We start from the raw sequence: 21,464 nt of genomic DNA on the forward strand, positions 1-21,464 counted from the left end.
TTAAAATTCTAATTTTTCACAATATTTTTTTCTCTTTGACAGGCATAACAAATTTCTTCTTTATTATTTGGAGTCCTGTGTATATACATTATTGGTGAAACTGCTCCCCCACTTCCCAAAGGCTGCTTCAGACTTCTGTACAGAATAGTAATCGGTGTCTGTATTTAATCTCAATATATAATCTTTTATGCTTTATAGTTTTATATTTATCAAAAAGGCAGATTTACAGAGAGGAGATACACACATACACACAGAGAAATCTTTTGTCTGCTGGTTCACTCCCCAAATGGATCCCACAACTGGAACTGGGCCAGTCCAAAGCCAGGAATCAGTAGCTTCTTCCAGGTCTCCCACATAGGTACAGGGGCCCAAGGACTTGAGCCATCCTGTGCTTTCCCAGGCATATTGGTAATGAGCTGGGTCAGAAGTAGAGCAGCTGGGACACAAACTGGCACCCATTTGGGATGCTGGCACTAAACGTGGGAGATTAGCCTGCATGTTGCTCCCCCTGTGGAAGCCAGAACGATAAAGGAAACACACACACACACACACACACACACACACACACACACACCCCGAGAGAGAGACAGAGAGAAAGAGAGAAAGAGGGAGGGAGACTGGCAGGGGGAACTTTTACCTATTGATTCACTTCCAAATCCCTGCAACATCTGGGGTTGGGCCTGACCCAAGTCAGAGGCCAGAAATTCCATCTGGGTCTTCCATGCTGGTGGCAGGGATGCAAGTACATACCTTGATAAGTTTCCCCCGCCAGACCTAACTTGTTTAGATAAGGAGAAATTTCTTGATTCATAGTGGAAAAACCTATCCACCATTTAAACCTTGCGTTTGTTTCAGGCATGTCTAGGAGAACATGATTGTGTCTGTACATGCCAAAGCACAATTATATTATGCTTGCTTTCTTGCATAAAGAAATATATCAGAAAGACAATGGAAATAGTCTCAAAGTAGAAGGGAAACAAGCATAAGGAGGTTTATAAAGAAAAGGAAGTCAGGAAAAAAAAATTGAGCTTGTTTTCAAGTGAAACTCTGCATATTTTATTTGCACCAGTCGTAGTAAATGTATTTTTCAAGATCAGTATATTCTGTTTTCTTGTTTCATCATCACTGGATTCCATAACTTTATGTCATATATTATTAACATTTATGACTAAGAATTTCTTCAAACTGCTTCTAAATGAGATCAAAGTATAATGTTTGCTATCAAGATACATAGTGAATCACCTTGCATATTTATCTCACATATTTTACACTGCACAATTAAAAGCCTGACATTGTCAGACCTTATGGCAGTTTTACTTAAAAAAAAAACAGAACAAAACAAACAAATAAAAAATCCCGAAACTGACATTCATGTAAACAGCATCTTGTGAGATTTGATTGAAAATTTCTGGATATTGTCTCAAACATACACAATTTAAGAGATTGTCCTACATACTTATCCATTTTACAGTATCAAGAAACCCATGGAGACAACATTATAAAAGGCAACATTTGTTAAAAGGCCACTGCATCCAACTTTGTGCTGCTGGAGTCAATACTGCAGCAACTGTCAACGTGTAGGATGTCTACCAGGTTAGAAGTTGATTCTGTCATGGCAAACATGAAGTAACTGGACTTTGTCTAGACGGCTAAAGGGTCATACTTGTTAAATGCTTCTTTTAAATTGATCCATTGGGTCAGGGTGCTTCACTCAATGAGGGCATCGGTGACCTCTGCGTTGACCTGTGTAGTGTGATTTGCTTCTGTGACGTGCAGATAAATATCATATTGTTGGTCCAGGCCAAGGTAGCAGTCACTCATGAGATACAGTGTAAAGATATACCTAGAATAAAACAGTTGAGCGAAAATATAAATCTATCTTTCTACTCAACCCCACTCAATTCTGGTAGCACTGTTGTTAAAATTATGCTTGCTTACCTTCCAGGTGTTTCAGGGGTATAAAATGAAAGGGAAGCCACATGATGATTTCGTATATATCCTACTCTTTTTAAAACAATAAGTTCTCTCTTATCTACTTCTCCTAATATTAAAAACCATCCTTCATCTTTGGATTTGGGAAATCGAGGGGTTACTGCACAGGTCTCTTGCCTTCCCTGGAAACCAGAACAAAGCATAAAACATTAGTATAATGTTTAAACTTTCTATACGACAGGCCATAGATGTATACCTTAGAGTGTATCTATCAATTTCAAATTTTCTTCCTTTCTGGTTTGACAGGTTTTTACTTTAAGATTTTCAGGATACATTGCAAACACCAGTTTCTGGCTACTAGCAATCAAAATTTTGACTCTGCTAGAATAGAAGCTCTAAATGTAGACATCAATTTGTACATTAACTTATTGTTAATGTATTTTTTGCAGATGAACAATTAAGATAAGCCATATTAACGAAATCTTCCAAAGCCTTATCTGAAAGGAACTGATGCTTACAGAAACAAAGGCAACCTAGATGCTAAATCTCAAGATAATGATACTTATGCCATATAGATACCTTCCACTCATCTAGAATAAAACATTCAGAAAAAAAAGATAATATTCTGATGTGGTAAAATTAAACAGTCCTGCCTCTTAAGAATGGGAAACCAACCAATGTGTAAAACATATAAATCCCATGGACTGTGCTGGGCCCTGTACTTGCATATACAATAATTTGGTTTGAGCACACCTCAAAGTTTCTTTGGAGATCTCCCCAATCAAAATGCTGGACTCAAGAACCCTAACCAAGAAAAGAGAGAAGACAGAACAGGTCAACCAACCATCTCAGCTCTGACGGACTATGTCAATCAGTGGATTCTTCAAAGACTTCATTGCGCTTGGAGTGGCAAGATTGGCAGCGATTCATAACTGCTGAAATATCAAAACCACTGGAGCAAGAACCTCAGAGCATACCCTACATCTGGGACCTAGGGAGGGTGGAAGATTGGGTGGGCCTTCTCCCTTAATATCCCCCTTTAAACATGAAGGAAACAATATGGAAAAAATGCTAGTCTTACCCACTTTCCTGTAACCCTTGAACCTTTTATCCTAATTAACTATGTAAAGACTGCCAAAATAAAAAAAATAAATAAAACCAAAACCAAACCAAAACAAAAACATATAAATCAACACAATCTAAGATTAGGTATAATGATAGCATTTGAACGTTATTTTAGATTGAATTTTACAAATGCAATATTACTTCAGTGATTCTTTATGGCAAAAACTTTATGGCATAAAATGGAGTAATAATGATGTGCTCTAAATCAGTCACTCAGTGTTTTACACAGATATTTAACTTGCAGTGTTCTCAAAGAAGGGCCACATAGTAATGTTGCATCTTCATATCATTCAGAAAGAAAATACTGATTTTCTCTGAAATGACTAAATCTATATTCTTAGCACATTATGGTTAAAAAAACTCATTTTTTTCCCCATTTTACCTTTATGACCACTAACATTTTTGTGTTTTTTTTTTGGGGGGGGGTGTTGTTAGAAAACATTAACTCAGCTAAAAATGTTCACATTAACTCTGAAATGCTGCTTTAGGTCAATCAGTTCATCTGTACACTGACTGTTTTTTAAGATTAGAAATCATGGCTCTACAGATTTATGCCATAAAATTCAAAATTTAAAATAAAAAAAATCATGATGTGAAGCTTGAAAGAACAACAAATAAGTGTGGACCTTTAAGTTGTTGGTCACTTTGTGTGTGAAAAGAGGGGGTGTTAATAAAACACAATTTCACCTCTAAGGGCTTATTCTAGACACGAGAAAGCCCTGAATACACTGGGCTAAAAAGACAATGTTTTTCTTATTTCAATTACTAAGGTACTACAAATCAATCTGTGTACATGCTGTGCACTAACAGTCTCAGAGAGCCAAACAATTAATTTTGGTGTCAGAGGCAACCGAATACACCACAGTAATTTACAACAAAAAAAAAAATTTTATTTGTCCTAAGATGATGGAAGAAGCTGGCCAAGGTGGCAACTGGGGCTCAAAATCCCTAGCATCTTATTCATATCTAGATATCTTTATAAACATTTGGATGCTAAATAAAGCTTACATTTTGAGACCACTTTCCATGAGGTTCTGATTCAGCTAATCTTGAGGGGGGTCAAGAATCTGTCAAGTTATGAGGTACTCCAGGAAAATCTGCTCGCCTGAGTCTGTTGATCACATTTTGCAATCAGTATTAGTAGTATGGTAGATATTCTCGGGGTATTGAAAACAGCATTTGAGGAGAACTAATTTCAAAAGACTGACTCTTACTGCTTAAGGACAGTTGAGAAAGCAGGATTCATGAATGACACGGATACATTCGTAATACAAAAAAAATGTGTGGTGGTGCATGCTGGTATTTGGTATGAAATAAAATGCGAGAATGGAAACCAAACACCATACCTTGTAGAACCCAAAGTGGACTCTCTGCAAGCTGACTTGAAGCACATACTCCTGATCAGCCTGCAACTTGATCCATTTGTTGTCATCTCGTTTGTCCATAGTCAGATTTGAAATGGAGAGTTCATTATGTCCTTCAACTAAGCCATCCCATGAGCCTTTAACACTTATACTAACATCTATCACTGGCAAGCGAGATAAGAAATTCCATGCCTAAATTAAAAAAAAAGGTGGGGGTTATCAACTAAGGAATAACTCTGGATTCAGTGCAGTTGTAAAAAATTATAAAGAGAAATACTATGGACCATTTGCTAATTTTCTCCTCAGGCAGAGCATTCTTCAAAACAAGACTACAGTATTACAGCTAGGATATTAACATTGATACCTCCACTGATCTTGTTCAGATTTCCCAAGTTTTTCTTATATTCATGTGTATGTGTGTACAACAACACACATTAAAGTTTCAAAAGTTGCTTTAGAAACAATTAAAAAATATTTTCAGTATCTAAACTTGTAATACTTTACTGGAAATCACTCCTGATATTGAAAGGTCATTAGCTATATTAAGAAATAATGAAATAATGAAATAATGAAATAATCGGGCCGGCGCGGTGGCGCAGTGGTTAAAGGTCCTCACCTTGCACGCCCGGGATCCCATATGGACGCCGGTTCTATCCCGGCAGCCCCGCTTCCCTTCCAGCTCCCAGCCTGTGGCCTGGGAAAGCAGTTGAGGACGGCCCAAAGCTTTGGGACCCTGCACCCGCGTGGGAGACCCGAAAGAGGCTCCTGGCTTCGGATTGGCAAAGTATCGGCCCGTTGCGCTCACTTGGGGAGTGAATCATCAGACGGAAGATCTTTCTCTCTGTCTCTCCTCTCTGTATATCTGCCTTTCCAATAAAAAATAAATAATAAAAATAAATCTTTAAAAAAAAAAGAAATAATGAGTATAAAAGAGTTTGTTGATGAACTAGTCTGTTTCAGAGAAGCATCTATTGTTATACTTCTGTAACTTCTAAAGCAGAGCACTACTTGGGTGATATAAAGGCAACCTAAAAAAATAACAATGTAATTCTTCATGTTGGTATCATACATTGACCACAAACTATAAAAGACATCCACACTGTGAAAATTCGTCACTCTGAGAGGTGAATGTCTATATGTTTATATATTACAAGGAATCTTGTAAGCTAGGTTTCTTTCTGGAGGCAAACATATTTTTGATAATGCCAATTAAAATGGCATACATTAAAGAGTAGAAAATATTTTTCCAGTTTTATCCTTGCTCTTTAAACTGAATGATATTTGTGGGAAATCAGTATTAAAATACTAAATGCTTACGAGTAGAAAGAACATATAGAATAAGCTACTTAGATTTACAACTGAGTAGTATTCTCTAACATTTACAATTAGGTTGTAATATCATAATCAGTCAAGAAAATGTCTCCCTATGTTGGCTTAACAGTTGACACTTCTTATGTGTAAACAACAGCAACAACAACAACAACAAAAAACTACATGGGTATTTTTTATTTCTTTAATATCTACTGTAAGTTTCATAATACTTTGACTTCCTGTTGCAAAGGCCATACAGTCTAACCTGACCAAAATGAAACAGTTCTAAGGAACCAAACTACTTTTAGAAATTAAAAAAACGACAAATGTGAGGCAGATTTTTCAGTTCAACTCCAATCCTGTAAACCTGTCATGTTCATCTCAAATTATGCCTGGAACCATATTTTGAAATGGTTAAGCCACAGAATATACTAGAAGCAAAGGATCTCCTAGAACCGAGAGCCATTGAGTATGGATGCTGTACCACCTGATGTTCTTGTAGACTGGCCAGCTTGGAAAAGTGGCTAAGTGGACACCAAAAAGTTTCCGTAAGGCATTTAACTTTTTGAGACAATACAAGCAATGTTTATCACCTGAAACAAGACTTCCTGTTTTTTCACTTGTAGTGCTAAATTAGTTACCAACATGATGTTTTCTGCTATTAGCATGACATAAGTCCACTAAAGTCATATATAGCTTTTATATTTATGAAATCTTCTTTGTAGAATGTTATTTTTCAATTCAAAAATATGTACACATATATTTATTGAGTATATTTATATATTTATTTATATAAAACATGAGCTATTTTTAAAGAAACTGCTAAGACATTTCAATACCAGCCAAACATATTTATCTGAGGATTAATCTTCATCTATTGAATCAGGCAAGAGCACTGCCATGCATACAATTATTTAATTAGCAGCGAAATCCTCTGCCAGTCAGCAGCCGTTCCAGGCATACTGATGGGGTAGGAGATGCAAATCTCACAGTCGTACTGCTTTTTCTCATTACTACTGCAATTAGCACTTAAATTGATGCTTTAAACATACTAATTTCTGGAATAATTCAGGATTTGTATGTTACCTGGGATCGCCTCACTGCAGAGCCGACACCAGATTGCTCTGCAAATTGAAGCACTTTTGAGCCAAATAACCATCATCATATCAGACAGAGCCAATTTGCATTTGGTTTTAAAGATAACAGAATGGCAATTTATGCAAATAAATTAAGTAAGTTTACTTCTGAGTTCTCCCTGAACTAATTATAACAATGTTCTAATTTTTCATCACATCTAAAACTTGGCCAGAAGTCAATGTATGTTATACTGGAAATTTGTTGTTGCTAGCAGAAGTCTTGCTTTGATTTAAAGATATTGTTTTTATTCATAATTTTGATGGTAATTTAGTTAGAAAGGTAGGTACTTATTATGAATATTTAAATAATTTTTTTGCCAACTATGGGCTTAACAGAAACTGAACAATCTGACACTATGCTTGTTACACTTTTTCTAAGTCTTGTTAAAAATAAGTTTCACTGAGAAAAAGAAAGGCATGGTTTAGAAGTTTCATTAATACCTGAATTTGCAAGTTAACATGTTAATTATGCTATAAATCCTGAACATTTACTTTGACATGTATAGGGTAAAACTGCTTAAGACTTAAAAGCCTAGAGCCAAACATTTCTGGCAATGTTCAGTCACTTTTTTGGGGCCTTCCCAAAGATTGAAGAGATGATTCATGCTGTTTTTCAAAAAGACTTATTTTCCTATATAGCTCACACAGTTCACACAGAAGGAATTTATCTGATTAAAATAAGGGGGCATAAGTAGGAAACTGATGGAATTGCAAGAAAATACATCCAAGCATAAAAAATAAAAATGACCTTGAAGGGAGGAAGTAACATACATAGGTAACATAGATGCACAGCCTGTGGATGCCTTTCACAGCTTAATAGTATTATACTGGCACATCTTCTAGCAATCTCTCTTTTAGTCTTAATTACTATTACTGTTACTATTTCTAGCATCATTTATAGACTTTTCATTCTGTCATGAACTGCATAAGGCATCTTACATGTTGTGCTTAACTTCATAAGAAGTTCCTGAGACAGTCAATGTCTTCATGCTCATCATCATGGTTAGCAAATGGCAGAAAGAATGTAAACCCAGGTGACACTGACTCCAAACCCTAGTGCTCTATAAGTTAGAAAAGTCCTGATGTAAGTGTCCAGACAGACTAAAGCAGCCTTCAATCAAACCTTGGGAAAGGTGTACTCACCTGCTTTGTTTTTGCAGCGTGTAGCTCACTTTCCACCATGTTGCTGAATACATGCTCTTTCCCTCCACAGGCATGGATCAGCTCAGGAAGGCACTCAATGGAGGTGGGACACTTACTATGTTGGCCCTTATTCCATTTCCTATTAAACAATACCAATACCAACCAAAGATTTTTCTCATAACACAAATGATATTTTCTGACAGTGGTGGTTTATGTAATTAAACAAAAATAATAAGATAATCACTTTTTAAAAGACATTATGTTTAAACTTTAACAATGAGCCAGCACTGCCTAAGCTATTAGTCATGGGTGGCACTGCTATCATGTTTCGCGTAAATCATGCGTGAGGTCAGCAGTTCTCAGGGTTCACAGATAACGTGTGTCTTTCCAAAGAAACAATGCTTCTGTGTGGACAAAGTAGTGATGTGGAGCCCTCACATGTCTTTCATGGATGCTGGCAAATATCGTTACCACGTTTACCTGAACAAAGTTTTATACTGTAAATTAGTGGGAACATAAAATTTTAAAAGTACATTTTTTGCAATTTTTTGGAGCCTTATAGCACTTGCTATGCCAGATTTCAGTAACACAGGGTACCTAAATCCTATAACAAAAAGAAAAAACAGAACTGAAGTAACATTAACACACTAGTGTTAAAGGTCGCAGGAACCTGAACCAGATAAATCTCTTAGGCCCCAAGCAGCTCCCATGACAAACCTGCGTGCAGCGGGGGGAAGAACCTTAAAGAGCCTTCTTCACTGCTGAAATCTCACTCCCACAACCTTTATCACAGTACTGGAAAGGTTCCTGAAACTAAGTTGCAGATGCACATGAGCTATCTGCCTATCCGTCCCTCCACGCCATCTGCTCCCAGTGTCCCTAACTTTCTCAAGGACATCTTATGGCAGGCACCACGGCTCCACACGGCTGTCCTGGAACTCAGCCACTTGAATCACACTGAGGACAGCTGTAGGTGTGCCTGTGGTTCTTGTTGGTGTCTCCATTTACATACCTCAAAGAACTGCTACATCCGGCAATCGAGAATATAGTGTGTAGTGGTGGGCTCCAGCCATACTGCTATGTTTGTCTACATGATTGTGAGCTAAGATTTCGGCTGCAAAGTATCTTTCAAATGGTTTAAAATATCAGTGTGAAAGATTTTCATTTAACTGCTGTACATCTCACTAACAATACGCACTGCTGGTTTCCTTGCTATAATGTTTGCACCTATGTCTAAGAGACCATACACGTGGGGTAAATAATCTAATAGCTTATATCTTGAGCTCCCAACATATATAAATAATCAGTTTTTTATTTTGATTTTGGCAATGGATTTTAGATCCTTCAAACTGTTTTATAACAACAGAAACTGACAAAATGACTTTGCTTTAGATCACAAAGCACTTTAACAGTAACATTATTAAATCAAGGTTGGTATTGTAAAGGAATAAATGTAGTTAAAAGCAGAAACTTATTCAATACTGCAAATCAAAGGCATTTTAAATAGGAGAGGTTAAAATGAATACTGAATCAGCTTGGGATCAATGATGAAATTCCAATAATAGTAGGTGACAGCATGTTATGTCACAAAATCATGCCTCTTTGCCGGGAACAGAAGCATTTTCACTGTGAGGAATCCAGAGTCTAAGCACATCACAAAATTCTATCGGACCACACATTTAAGAAAAGACTTTTATTTGAAATAAAAAAACTAGAATAATAGAATTTATCTTAATTTCCTATTATCAAAAATAGGGGAATAATTACGTTAAAAATTAACATAATTTTACCTGAAAAGGTGAAGATGGTGCTGTTCTATGTTTGGTAATGTGAGAAGGGAAGAGTCTTTTAACCATCGACCCTGGATCACCATTTGAACCAGATTGGTTATATTCAGGGCAGTCACTAACCAGCCCTGGTTTGCAGCCACATCCAGCATTGCCTGAACAGGGAAAAGATACACATTATAAGACTACTGTAACACTTGCTCTCTCCTTTGGAAATTTAATGTTAGTTTTACAAGAAACAAACATAAACCAAGAATTCTATCTCTAAATGAATCTTCATCAAAACGGAAATAAGGAAATGAAATGCAGTTGAGGACTCGGTTTATTAGCCTAGTGGCTAGTCATTGCCTTGCATGTGCTTGGATCCCACATGGGCACACTGGTTCATGTCCTGGCAGCTCCACTTCCCATCCAGGTCCCAGACTGTGACCTGGGAAAGCAGAAAAGGATGGCCAAAGCCTTGCAACTCTGCACCCTCAGGGGAGACCAGGAACAGGCTCCTGCCTCTGGATTGGCTAAGCTCCAGCCATTATGGCCACTTAGGGTGTGAACCAGTGGATGGGAGAGCTTTCTCTCTGTTTCTCCTTCTCTCTGTAAATCTGCCTATACAAAACAAAACACCAAAAATGTAGTTGAACTGGAGAAGACACACTAAACCTCCTGAAGCATTTATCATCCACTAGTTCTTACAGAGGGCTGAATGCTAACCTATTTTGCAGCAGCCAAGATACTTAGATCACAGTGGCAAATGATAATAAAAGATTAAAAATTCAGTGCACTTTTTAGGGCAAGTACTTACTTAACACAGTATCAGGAGCATTATCAGCTGCATGTAAAGAATACATCCAAGATATATAAATGTAAAATCAATAATGGTAAGGAGATGGGAGGCTTTATTGCCAAAAAACAATAAAGTTTTTCTTTAAGATCAGGCTAATATTAGCAGCCCTGATTTCCAGTGACAGTCAGTCATACCAGACACTAGCAAAGGGGCAACTGCCAGCAGAGCATGTGGCACAATGAAAAGCTATTCATATTAGCGTATACATTTAATCTAATGTTTTATGGACAAACAAAGGCTGCATTTGCTTAAGGCAAAACTAAACAGTGAAATCTTCTTTAAACAGAGGACAAGTTTACACAGGCAAAGCTATTTCAATTAAATTAGATTCTGGAAAATGCCGACTTATAGACACCTAAGTTAATATGATGATCTTAGGCAGATATTTTATATAGTTGTAGGACTGTACTCTGTCTGGTTTTGGACAATGAGGATGTGAAGGCAATTTCAGAAAATGCTTAAAATTATGCTTTACTATTTCACTGAGAGTAGACATTTCTAATATAAAATATAATTTTTAAAACTTAAATTTTATTTATTTAGAAAATTATTTAGTTTACTTGAAAGGCAGAGTTACAGAGACAGTGAACAAGTGAATGCAAGAGAAAGCCATTTTCCATCTCGTGGTTCACTCCCCAAGTGGTTGTTGCAGCGCTGGCCAGGGTTGGGCCAGGCTAAAGCCAGGAGTGTGAAATTCCACACGTCTCCCACATGGGTATTATGGATCCAAGCATGTGGGCTACCTTTCATTTCTTCCCCAAGTGCATTATCAGGAAGCTGGATCAAAAGTGCAACAGCTGGGACTTTCAAACTGTGATCATATGGGATGCCAGCATTATAGGCACAGGTTTAATCTGCATCCACAACACCGGGCCCTATAAGTGAGGTTTTCAAAATAATTTTCACACATTACAATGTTAGTATAATTTGCTGTATTGTTTAGTACTAATGAATATACATGTGTTTTCCCTCTTAGCTTTGATTTTCTTACTCTATGTTATCAAACGGTTACATTCAAAACCAATAAAATACTTTAAAAGACACCTGGGCAAATTTATTTATGACCAATTTGCATATATCAGAGAGAAACAGATCAAACTTTTTGGGTACCATTTATGATAACATGGTCCTTCTGGTCTTTAGCATGCACTGAATGTTGGCATAATATTGAGTCTTACGTATATATGTGAATGTATGTGTATAAATGAATATATGTAAGTCCAGGGAAAACCAATTTATAGTCCTCCAATTCCCTTGCAGAGCTGAGTAATGCCCATTTCCTTTGAAGTGTATGAGATAAGCAAGACATAAAGAATGTTACTCAGAGACCAAGTAGAAAAAAAGAAAAGAAAGCAAAAGTTCATAAGTCACAGCTTCTGGGTCCTGCTATGTGAAAAAGGAAAAGAGGAATGTATAATTATGGTTAACACAATATCATGATGATGTTAAAATCTGTACTGTGGAATAATCATGTCAATTCTACTTGTGCTTTTAAATCACAACTTGACTGAAATAAATTCCAGAACAAAAGCACACGAGAAGAATGGGATGTATGAACCACATGTTTCTAACTTTGAAGTTTTCATGATGAAGTTGAAAGATTTCATAAAATTTATGAGAGCTTTCCATGATTTTTCGCTGCATGATCCAGATGTGAAACTCTGAAATCAAATTCATGAAAAGTAAGTGCTTATATGAAGATAATGAAAAGCTCCATCAAAAATCGGAAACTATTGCTTATCCTACCTTAATTTAGAGAAATACAAGTAGGGAGATCAAGAACATGAGAGGGGAGAAGGCTCTGACTACAGGGTGAACTAAATGCTGCGCCATGTCTTTGCTGACTCCCTGTCGCCCTGCTCCCTCTGGCCCGCTGCCGCAGTGCAGTCCTGCCCAATCTCTGTCCTAGAACAGCGTACTTGCTGTCATTCTCATCCACCTACTTAATCTGTATTATTACCAAATGAGCTTTTTAAAAATATTTATTTTTATTGCAAAGTCAGATATACAGAGAGAAGGAGAGACAGAGAGAAAAGATCTTCTGTCTGATGGTTCACTCTCCAAGTGACCACAACGGCTGGTGCTGCGCCTATCTGAAACCAGGAGCCAGGAACCTCTTCCAGGTCTCCTACACAGGTGCAGGGCCCCAAGGCTTTCCCAGGCCACAAGCAGGGAGCTGGATGGGAAGTGGGGCTGCCGAGATTAGAACTGGCGATCATATGGGACCCTGGCGTGTGTAAGGTGAGGACTTTAGCCGCTATGCTATTGTGCCAGGCCCCCAGAATGAGTTTTTAAAATGGAAAGACTCATCATGCTATTTTCCTGTTAAAATTTCTTCACCGTTGATTTTGTGTGGAAGACAAAAACTAGCAGTTCCCTGCAATGACTGTCAACCTGCGGTGACCTTTCTGTTCCTTGTTATGTGTCCTGCTACCTTTACCTCTGAACAAGAACATAAAAAATACTGGTGTTTTCCCACATTTACCCTTGCTCTTAATTTCTGTTATTTTACAAACACTGTTCCTTCTACCTCATCCACCCAGGATGCCTATTCATCCTTCAGTTTTAGTTCAAATGCTGTTAATACCGTGAAGGCTTTTGATGGAGCTTGGTGGTTTTCATATGTTTCCACTGCTCTCTATCTCTCTCTTTTTTTTAAAGACTTACTTATTTATTTGAAAGAGTTACAGAGGGCGAATGGAGAGATTTTCAGTTACTTCTCTAGTGATGCTAACACCAAGAGCCAGGCCAAGGCTGAAGCCAGGAGCTAGGAACTTCATCCAGGTCTCCCATGTGGGTGCACTGGCAGGCAGCTGAATGGGAAGTGGAGTACCTGGGAAATGAACTGGTGCTGATATGGAATGCCAGCATTGCAGGATATGGCTTTTCTCACTACACCACAATGCCAGCTCCTCCATAGCTCTTGATACATCCTGCCATTGTCTTTTTGTGAATCTTTTCCACATCTGTTCCTTAAACTATAGTTCCTGGAAAGCAAGGATCTGAAGTTAATTTTCTAACTCTAGCTCTAAGCAAAATGAACTCAAGAAATACTTACACAGAAGATAGGTAAAAATCCAATTAAAGTGTTTGTAATAGCATGCTGCCTAATTTACTATAAGTATCAGAAGCAGTATAAGTGAAAAGGCAAAAAAGGTTTGAGGTCAGATAGATATGAATTAGAATCCTAATTTTGTCCCATTTACAATGGGTAAATCTGGGAAAAACATTTAGTTTTACTTAACGTAGGCTTCTCATTTATCGAAGGGCAAAATGAGATTAATGTACTATGTGAGGTGCCTAATACATTGCATGCAGCACTTTAGATAGTAAAGAAGAGAAACTACTTCTGAGTCCTACCAATGAGATGAAAAGAACAACACAACAACCCATTCTTTTTAACAGCGATTTCTTTTGGTCCTTTTGAGATCAAATTTAACTCCAGATTGTTTAAGAGTTTTGAGGGACAGGGTATATAAGATTGGCAGCAAATGTATGGGATGGGCAGAATGGTTCGTTAGGACATGTAGGGAGACAATCCTGTAGCCTAAGTGAAGCTGGAGAACTCAGGGTTGCTTATTAAGTGCATAAGACTGTGCTACTGTTTAGAGGTCCAGGCCAGAGAGGGACTAATGTGAAGGTAAGGAAATAAGAGAAACAATCCCAGATATTCTTTAGCAGGTTAATATAAACATTAGGCAAAACTTAAGCTTCCTTTACTTATTTGTTATCCACACTACCCCCACAAAGCCAGAAAGATTGGGAATGTAAGGAGAAATGCATGAGGGTTGACCTTGCATGAGCTTGTGTTCTTCTAAAGTGATAGCAATTTCAACTGATTGCTGAATCAGAATTCTTCATGATCTTGACTGTGACCGAATAGAAATATAATTTCTAGCACTGTATTCATTTATAAAATCATATTATAACTAAGACCATGACATAATTAACAGAAAGAGTAGGATTATCATGTATTGAAGACTACGAAAAGGAGGTCATGGGTCCGACTTTAAACACATTTGGGCTGGGATGCTACTGTGAGAGGTGAGAGGTGAAGAGCTCTGGAGAGAGTGCTGTGGCCACAGCTGCAGATTAACAATCCTGGGGACAAGAGGAGAAGCCAAAAGAGCTGAAATGAGTAACCTGACTTGGAAATGAGATCTGGAAAGAAACAGAAGAAGGGGGAACGCATCTAATGTATTGTCAAGGGAATGATGCAGTAATAGTGATTAAAATGAACATTCCTTAAATATCTCTATTTGTGAAATTTCTGACTAGCCATTTTGAATTTATTTTTATTAGTTTATTTTGTATCTAATATTACATATATCTAATTTATTTATTAATTTAATTTTTTGAATTTAAACTGATTTTATAGATGAGGAAGACACTGTGGCTCAGACAGATAAACAAACATGTTCAGGGTGGCATAGTAAGGGGCACAGCTGCGATTCAAATTCTGAGGCATGATTTATGACTTGGATACAACTAAAATTCTCAACCAATTTCTAGAACTCCCTTTGCACAGCAGGCTGTTCTCAACACTAAATTCAACCACTTTTTCTTAGTAGTGTAACTATCTGACAAGGACAGTTTTATCTAAGTCTAGAAATACTTCTTCTTCTACAATTGCAGACTTTACCTAATAAAGCTAGCACTTTAAGCCTCTCATCTCTCCTTATATATTTTCTATCAATGATGTCAATCTCATGCAATTATTGTGAAAAGTTCCTAACATTGAGTAATACTTAGGCATTATTTGTAGTTAATGTATACATAATCGATGGCAATATTTGTACAACAGTAAAGACATTATAAAACACTGACAAATAGCTCCGATTTAATATCAGTATGTGGCAAGCATGAGTAATCTCCTCTGCTATGTGAGGTGGCTTACATCTTACTTTTTTGTTCCATACATGTCAGAGAAATAGAAATGCTAAATATAATTATTAGGTGTTTAATTGATTATCATCTCTGTGAATGAATTTCAATAGTAAGAGTTATGATTTTTATTTATTTTCTTTTTCTGCTTGAAAGGCAGACAGAGATCTTCTAACAACCAATTCACTGCTCCAACAACCACAACAGCTGGGATTGGGCAAAGCTGTGGCTAGGAGCCCAGAACGCCCAGATCTTAACCTCAGTCTTCTAAATGGAGATAGAGATCCAACTCTTGGGGCCATTATCTGGAAACTAGACTAAGCTAGACCAAGATTTAGTGTTAGGACTCAAACCTGGACACTTTGATATGGAAGTCTGGTGTTTGAAGAAGCATATTAACTGCTCTGCCCAACACCTGTGCTTTAACCTAAGTTTTGAAAACCTATACTTTATAAGAAATTTAACCCATAACTGAATTATCACTACATATGAACATCTACTCTTCTTGTGTTTATCACTTGAAACACGAGTGAATTCTGGATTTAAATAACCCAAGGGTAAAACAGGATCACTGACTACCTTGATCAAATTAAATCATTGGCCTTTGACCAATAGAAGAAAAAAAACCAATACATATACATAATATGGTATAGTATCAAGTAGATCATAATATCTATCTTTATGGTTCATTATTCTCAACTTTCCCCTGAAATGTAAACTTCAGTTATATATGTCAATTTAATCATCAATGTTATCAGGTTTGCATACATAAGGAGCCAGATACTTTGGCCCATTTATTCCTTTCTGTGCATTTTATAGACTCGTACCCTCCCTTCTTTCTTCTTTTCTCCTTCTCCCTCTTCAATATTTTCTCCTTTCCCCCATATCACTTCATCATATTTACTGAGAGTATGGGAACTGAATCCAGCCCATGAAAATCAGAGGCAGAAGTAACAGATAATGTTACTATGCAATACACCATGATGAGTTTAAAATAAAGAGATCCATATAGTCCTGACTGGAAAAAAAGAAATCAATTTATAAAGATCAGGTTATTTATGGAATGTCAAGAGAATGCCAACATACCATGAAAAGATCATCCAAAACAAGGAAAGTGGGAGAAACTGTCCTAGTCAAGAGGCTCCTAAGGGGACAATGAAGACTCAATAATATAGCCCTGCTGGGGAGACCTACAACCCATATCGGAGTTCTGCTGGCTACTCTATGCTCCAGCCTAGGTTCTTGTTAATGTATCTGAGAGGCAATGGATTATGGCTCAAAGGCCTGGCTCCTGGCTTTGAATCTGCCCACCCCCGGCCTTTGTGGCCATTTGGGGAGTGAATCAGCAGATGGCAAATCTCTTTCTCTCTCTCTTCTTCTGTCTCTTTGCCTATAAAATAAATAAAATGAATCTTAAAAACAAGTAAAGCCAAAGAAATATCATGAATAATATTCTGAAATAGAAAATGTATATCAACTATATATAAAAAATTCTGAGTAAGAATGGGATTTTACAGCAAGCCTATAAGTTAATAACAAAGTATCAATATCGGTTTATTAATTGTGAACACTAAGCCCAGCATGTATGTGAATTCTATACTATTTTCATTAATTCTTTGGAAAATCTGAAAGTCTTCTCAAATATGAAGTTATCAAAGTTAAAACTATGGAGAATCATCTCAGGCAGTTTGTTAAGACATTATTAGTTAGACATTTGTTAGAATATGCACTATTTAGCTCAAGAGCTCCCACAAGTTTTACAATGATGGGAAAGCCTGAAAAGAAAAAAAAAAAAAAAGAACTTTCTTGACAGAAAGGTGCACTTCTTTAAAGGTTCAGGTCAGTTGTAACTAATACAATATTTTGTCAATAATTAAAATGTTTTAAGTATAAATTTATAAGAATCCTTTTCAATAGCAACAGTTGTTCACTGTAACTTTCTCCTGAACTTTTACCCCCAGAAGGTTAGCATTCAGGAAGCTCAGCTGCTGTCTAACAAACTTAATTAATCAAAAAGTCATTTCCGAGCTGTAACTATGAGTAAAAGCGCTTCAAGTGTGCTAGCAAGCCTACAAGTTAATCAAAATGCTAATGCAGTACAAATTAAAGTTGTGATTAACATTTCACAGTAGCTGCTTAAGTGAATTGATCACACAAATGGGTTAAGCATTACTCATTTCCTACAGCCCCAATCGGGAAAAGGGTTGTTATGTGGCTATGAGAGGAGCTGGGGGTAGAAGGATCCTTCATAATGGCGTCATATCATCAATAAACCATCACCAATTGTCATACAAAAGCTTACAGGTAAAGTCACTCAGAAGAAAATAGGCTTCCAAATTATATTATAGTCCTTGAGGGGAGATTGCCTGTAAACCCACAAGAGTAAGCAAAGGTGTTTTAACACCTCAAAATCCACACATTTGTGTTAGTTTTGGAAACGCAAAGTACATGAGTTCTGCTTTGCTTTTCCAATGGGGAATGGTGCTTTGTTTTACGTGGTGTACTGAATGTTGTATTATGTAGTTAAGCTGTTGCTTTGGGAACCCATGATTATGATTCTGGCCATTGTGTCAATTGTTGCATTTAGAAGAGTAATCACTCAGAATTAAGATCATCTAGATTTGTTTTTAAACAGTCATCTATTAACACAACTTCATCAGGCTACTATGGCAAAGTATGAACTCCCGGTGGTTTGGCCAGGAAAGCAGGCTGAAGCCGAATCAGAGTTCACTATGATCTCTACGAATTTGTTATAAACACTAATGTTTACAACATTTATAATAAATGCACTCATTTGTGTAATTGTATATGTATGTGTATGTATGTATTGTATATGTATATATAGATATATATATAAACACTGTTTTCCAGTCACTTCAATAACTGATAAATTATAGTGATTGGTAAGTTTCTAGCATATTCTGTATAATATAAAGCCTGTAAATGTTATTAATATTCCTTGAAATATGCCCATAAGGAGGTAACAATATAATTAATCTACCTTTGCCTCAAAAGGATTTGAATAAAGTTTTTGAAACCTATTGTGTTATATTACCTTCTCAAAGATAATCTTTTTGTTTGATCTAATTATAAGCATTAAAAACTTGAAAGGACTCTAAGTATACAGGAGATTTATCATTTTCCATGTAAAAACATTTCTTGCAAGACTGGATTAAGGATTTGGCCAAGTACACCTTTTGATGAGCTCAATGTAGCTGGACTATTTTCACTGCTAAGTGCATTTGATTCTGTAATTCTAAAGCATGCTTGCTTAAATGAGCCTGACATTCTTCAACACATGGCTAACCTATGGAGTTTGTGCTTAGTGCACCCAGAGGTAAATACTCCTTAAAAGTTACGTTAGTCTTCCTCATGGCAGTTCCATCTCTTGGAATCATAAACATTTCTACACTTTTAATTTACTTCAAACAAGAATTATTTGTTGACAGAGATCCAGTTTATAATTATAATATTGTCCATGTAAAAGACTTTTTTCTTAACAATCTTTCTCAGACTAATATATGTATACATGAATACATATGAGTATACACATATATCAAAGTTTGTTTTTTTTGTGTTTTTTTTTTAATCAGAGAAAGGGAGAGAGGGAGAGAGGGAGAGAGGAACAGAGAGAAAGAGAGAAACAGAGAGAGAGAGAGAGAGACAGACAGATACAGGAGACTTTTACCTGCTGGGTCACTCCCTAGCAGATAATGGGCTGAGCTGAGCTGAAGCCGTAAGCCAAGAACTCAGCCCATGTTTCTGCAAACTGAGTAGGAACTCAACTACTGGAGTCATCACTGCTCCCTTCCAGGGTCCCAATTAATAGAAAGCTTAAGAACTGGGTATTGAACCCAAGCACTTCATATGAGATGCTGGCATCCCAACTGGCATTTTAACTAATAAGCCAAATGGCTGCCCACACATAGCTATCGATTAACCTACTTTTAAAAAGACATTGAATAGGAAATGCTGTATTCGTAGAATAGCTGTGGGTTTTAGGAGAAACATATGATTAGTTACTTGAAATATGTTTTGTTTGTCAGAAGCTGTTAAAGAGATAAAGAGGTTAAGCTATTATTTTGAGGCTTAGGTAAAAGAACAATTTTACCAATACACACCTTCAATTCTGTAAGTTGGATGTTTCTTTCGTTTTAAAAAATGATTTTTCATGACATAATTCCATATGCACAAAGATTACTTGTCCCTCCCATTTTCTCCCATATTATTATAATAGCATATACACAAGTTCAATATTCTACTGTTTAGTGTATCATGGCACTGTAGGTTTAAATAATAGTAGATAGTGTATACTTAATAGTTTCTTCAGGAGTTCTACTTTCATTTATGAGATGCATAGTACAATGTATAGTAACTTCCCAGTATGTTAGTCTTGATTATGGAATTCAAAATGAACAGTTATGAATATAGGTACATACACATATATTCAAATTTACCTATTGTCCACTGAGCTCATATTTGCATGACAGCTACCTTACATCAGAGAGAACATGTGATATTTGTGCTGTTGGGATCAGCTTATTTCACTGAGCATAATGGGTCTCTAGTTTGAACCATTTTGTTGCAAATGGTAGAATTTCATTCTTTCTAATGGCTGAGTAGTTAGTATTCGATGGAGTAGATGTACTACAGTTTTTTAAAAAATCCATTCTTCTTTTGACAAGTGCCTGGGTTGTTTAACATGTCTTTGCTACTGTGAGCTGTTCTGCTACAAATATAGGATTGTAGGTCCCTTTTCTCACATGTAGATTCTGCTCCCTTTGGATACATTCCTAGCAGTGGGAACCTGGGAAACAAGGTTTATCAATTTTTAGTTGTCTTAGCATTTTTCCACACTGACTTCTATAGTGGGTGCAGTAGCCTACATTTCCACTACAGTAGAGTAGAGTAACTTTCTCCCAACATGCATGCCACATCACCAATATACTTTTAAAGATTTTTTTTTGCAAATTTAAGAAGCTTATCTGACTGCAGGGGGGCATAACAGCCCAATTCATACACTTCATCACTCCCTTCTTCTATTTAGGCAGTTTAGATGCAACTTTCTATTTTTTTCTCTGTTACTGATTTTGTTTTATGGCTTTTCATTTAACAGAATATATAGTAACTATGTAGTAGAGATTATCACATTCAGATGTGAATATACAATGCTGTGTGCATCTCTACTTCCAAATTAAAGATGGACTCCCAAAGAAACTGCTGAATGTATCTTGACAATATGATACTAGACTCAGCTACTGTCCATGCCTACAATGTGAGGATATACTTAAATAGCAGAATGATGGACTAATGACTGATTGTGAAGGACTATACTATTGGAATGACATGAGGGAAATGAACAGGATGGCAGGGATTGGGGGAGAAGAGGGAAATTCTGGAACCTATAGAACTGTATAATGGGATAACAAAATAAATAAAAAATTAGGTGCAAGATCTAAGAAACAATTTTGGCAGCTTATGTAGCAGAACACAACTGCTTAAATACTTTTCTTTCAGACACCAAAGCACAATATTTTCAAGACAGCTGACCTTGATTATCCTGGCCTACTTTCATTTGGGCAATGGATTAAGAACAATCTACATTATCACATGGTTGGTAGGCAGACAGATCTTTGCACTCCTCATGATTAGTAGAGAGATGCTTGCTACCTTTACAGTAATAAGTTGTCCCATATCTTGGGGCAGGGTACTGCTAACACTGCCTATGGCTGATTAGTAGTTTCAAATTTTTCCAAATGGATCAAGCTGCATCCAGGAGAGGCCAACAAGCGGTGGTGGTGGTAGGTAACTAAAAGAAGCTAAGTACCTGACTTAAGTAGAGAAGGCAGATTGAAAATGGAAGAGAAACATATAAAATGTGTATGTGTGCCTTTAATAAATCTGTGCAGAGGTTCTGTGCATATGCATTCTTTATTATAGG

The 21,464-nt window shown here is 36.8% G+C and overlaps 1 protein-coding gene across 1 annotated transcript in view; it reads right to left on the reverse strand.

Moving 5' to 3' along the window:
* Positions 1-1,032: 1,032 nt before the first annotated feature.
* ASCC3 (activating signal cointegrator 1 complex subunit 3) overlaps positions 1,033-21,464 on the reverse strand; it is a 294,902-nt gene continuing 274,470 nt past the window's right edge. Inside the window, exons 38-42 of the mRNA XM_040983825.1 lie at positions 9,802-9,953; positions 8,012-8,150; positions 4,404-4,613; positions 1,939-2,114; positions 1,033-1,843 (exon numbers count right to left, since the gene is read on the reverse strand). Coding sequence (XP_040839759.1) covers positions 1,708-1,843; positions 1,939-2,114; positions 4,404-4,613; positions 8,012-8,150; positions 9,802-9,953 — 813 coding nt within the window. The 3' untranslated portion in view covers positions 1,033-1,707. The remainder of the gene's footprint in view (positions 1,844-1,938; positions 2,115-4,403; positions 4,614-8,011; positions 8,151-9,801; positions 9,954-21,464) is intronic.

This window comes from Ochotona curzoniae, unplaced genomic scaffold, assembly GCF_017591425.1.
Source record: "Ochotona curzoniae isolate NIBS_2020 unplaced genomic scaffold, NIBS_Ocur_1.0 contig_3819, whole genome shotgun sequence".
Lineage (NCBI taxonomy): Eukaryota > Metazoa > Chordata > Mammalia > Lagomorpha > Ochotonidae > Ochotona > Ochotona curzoniae.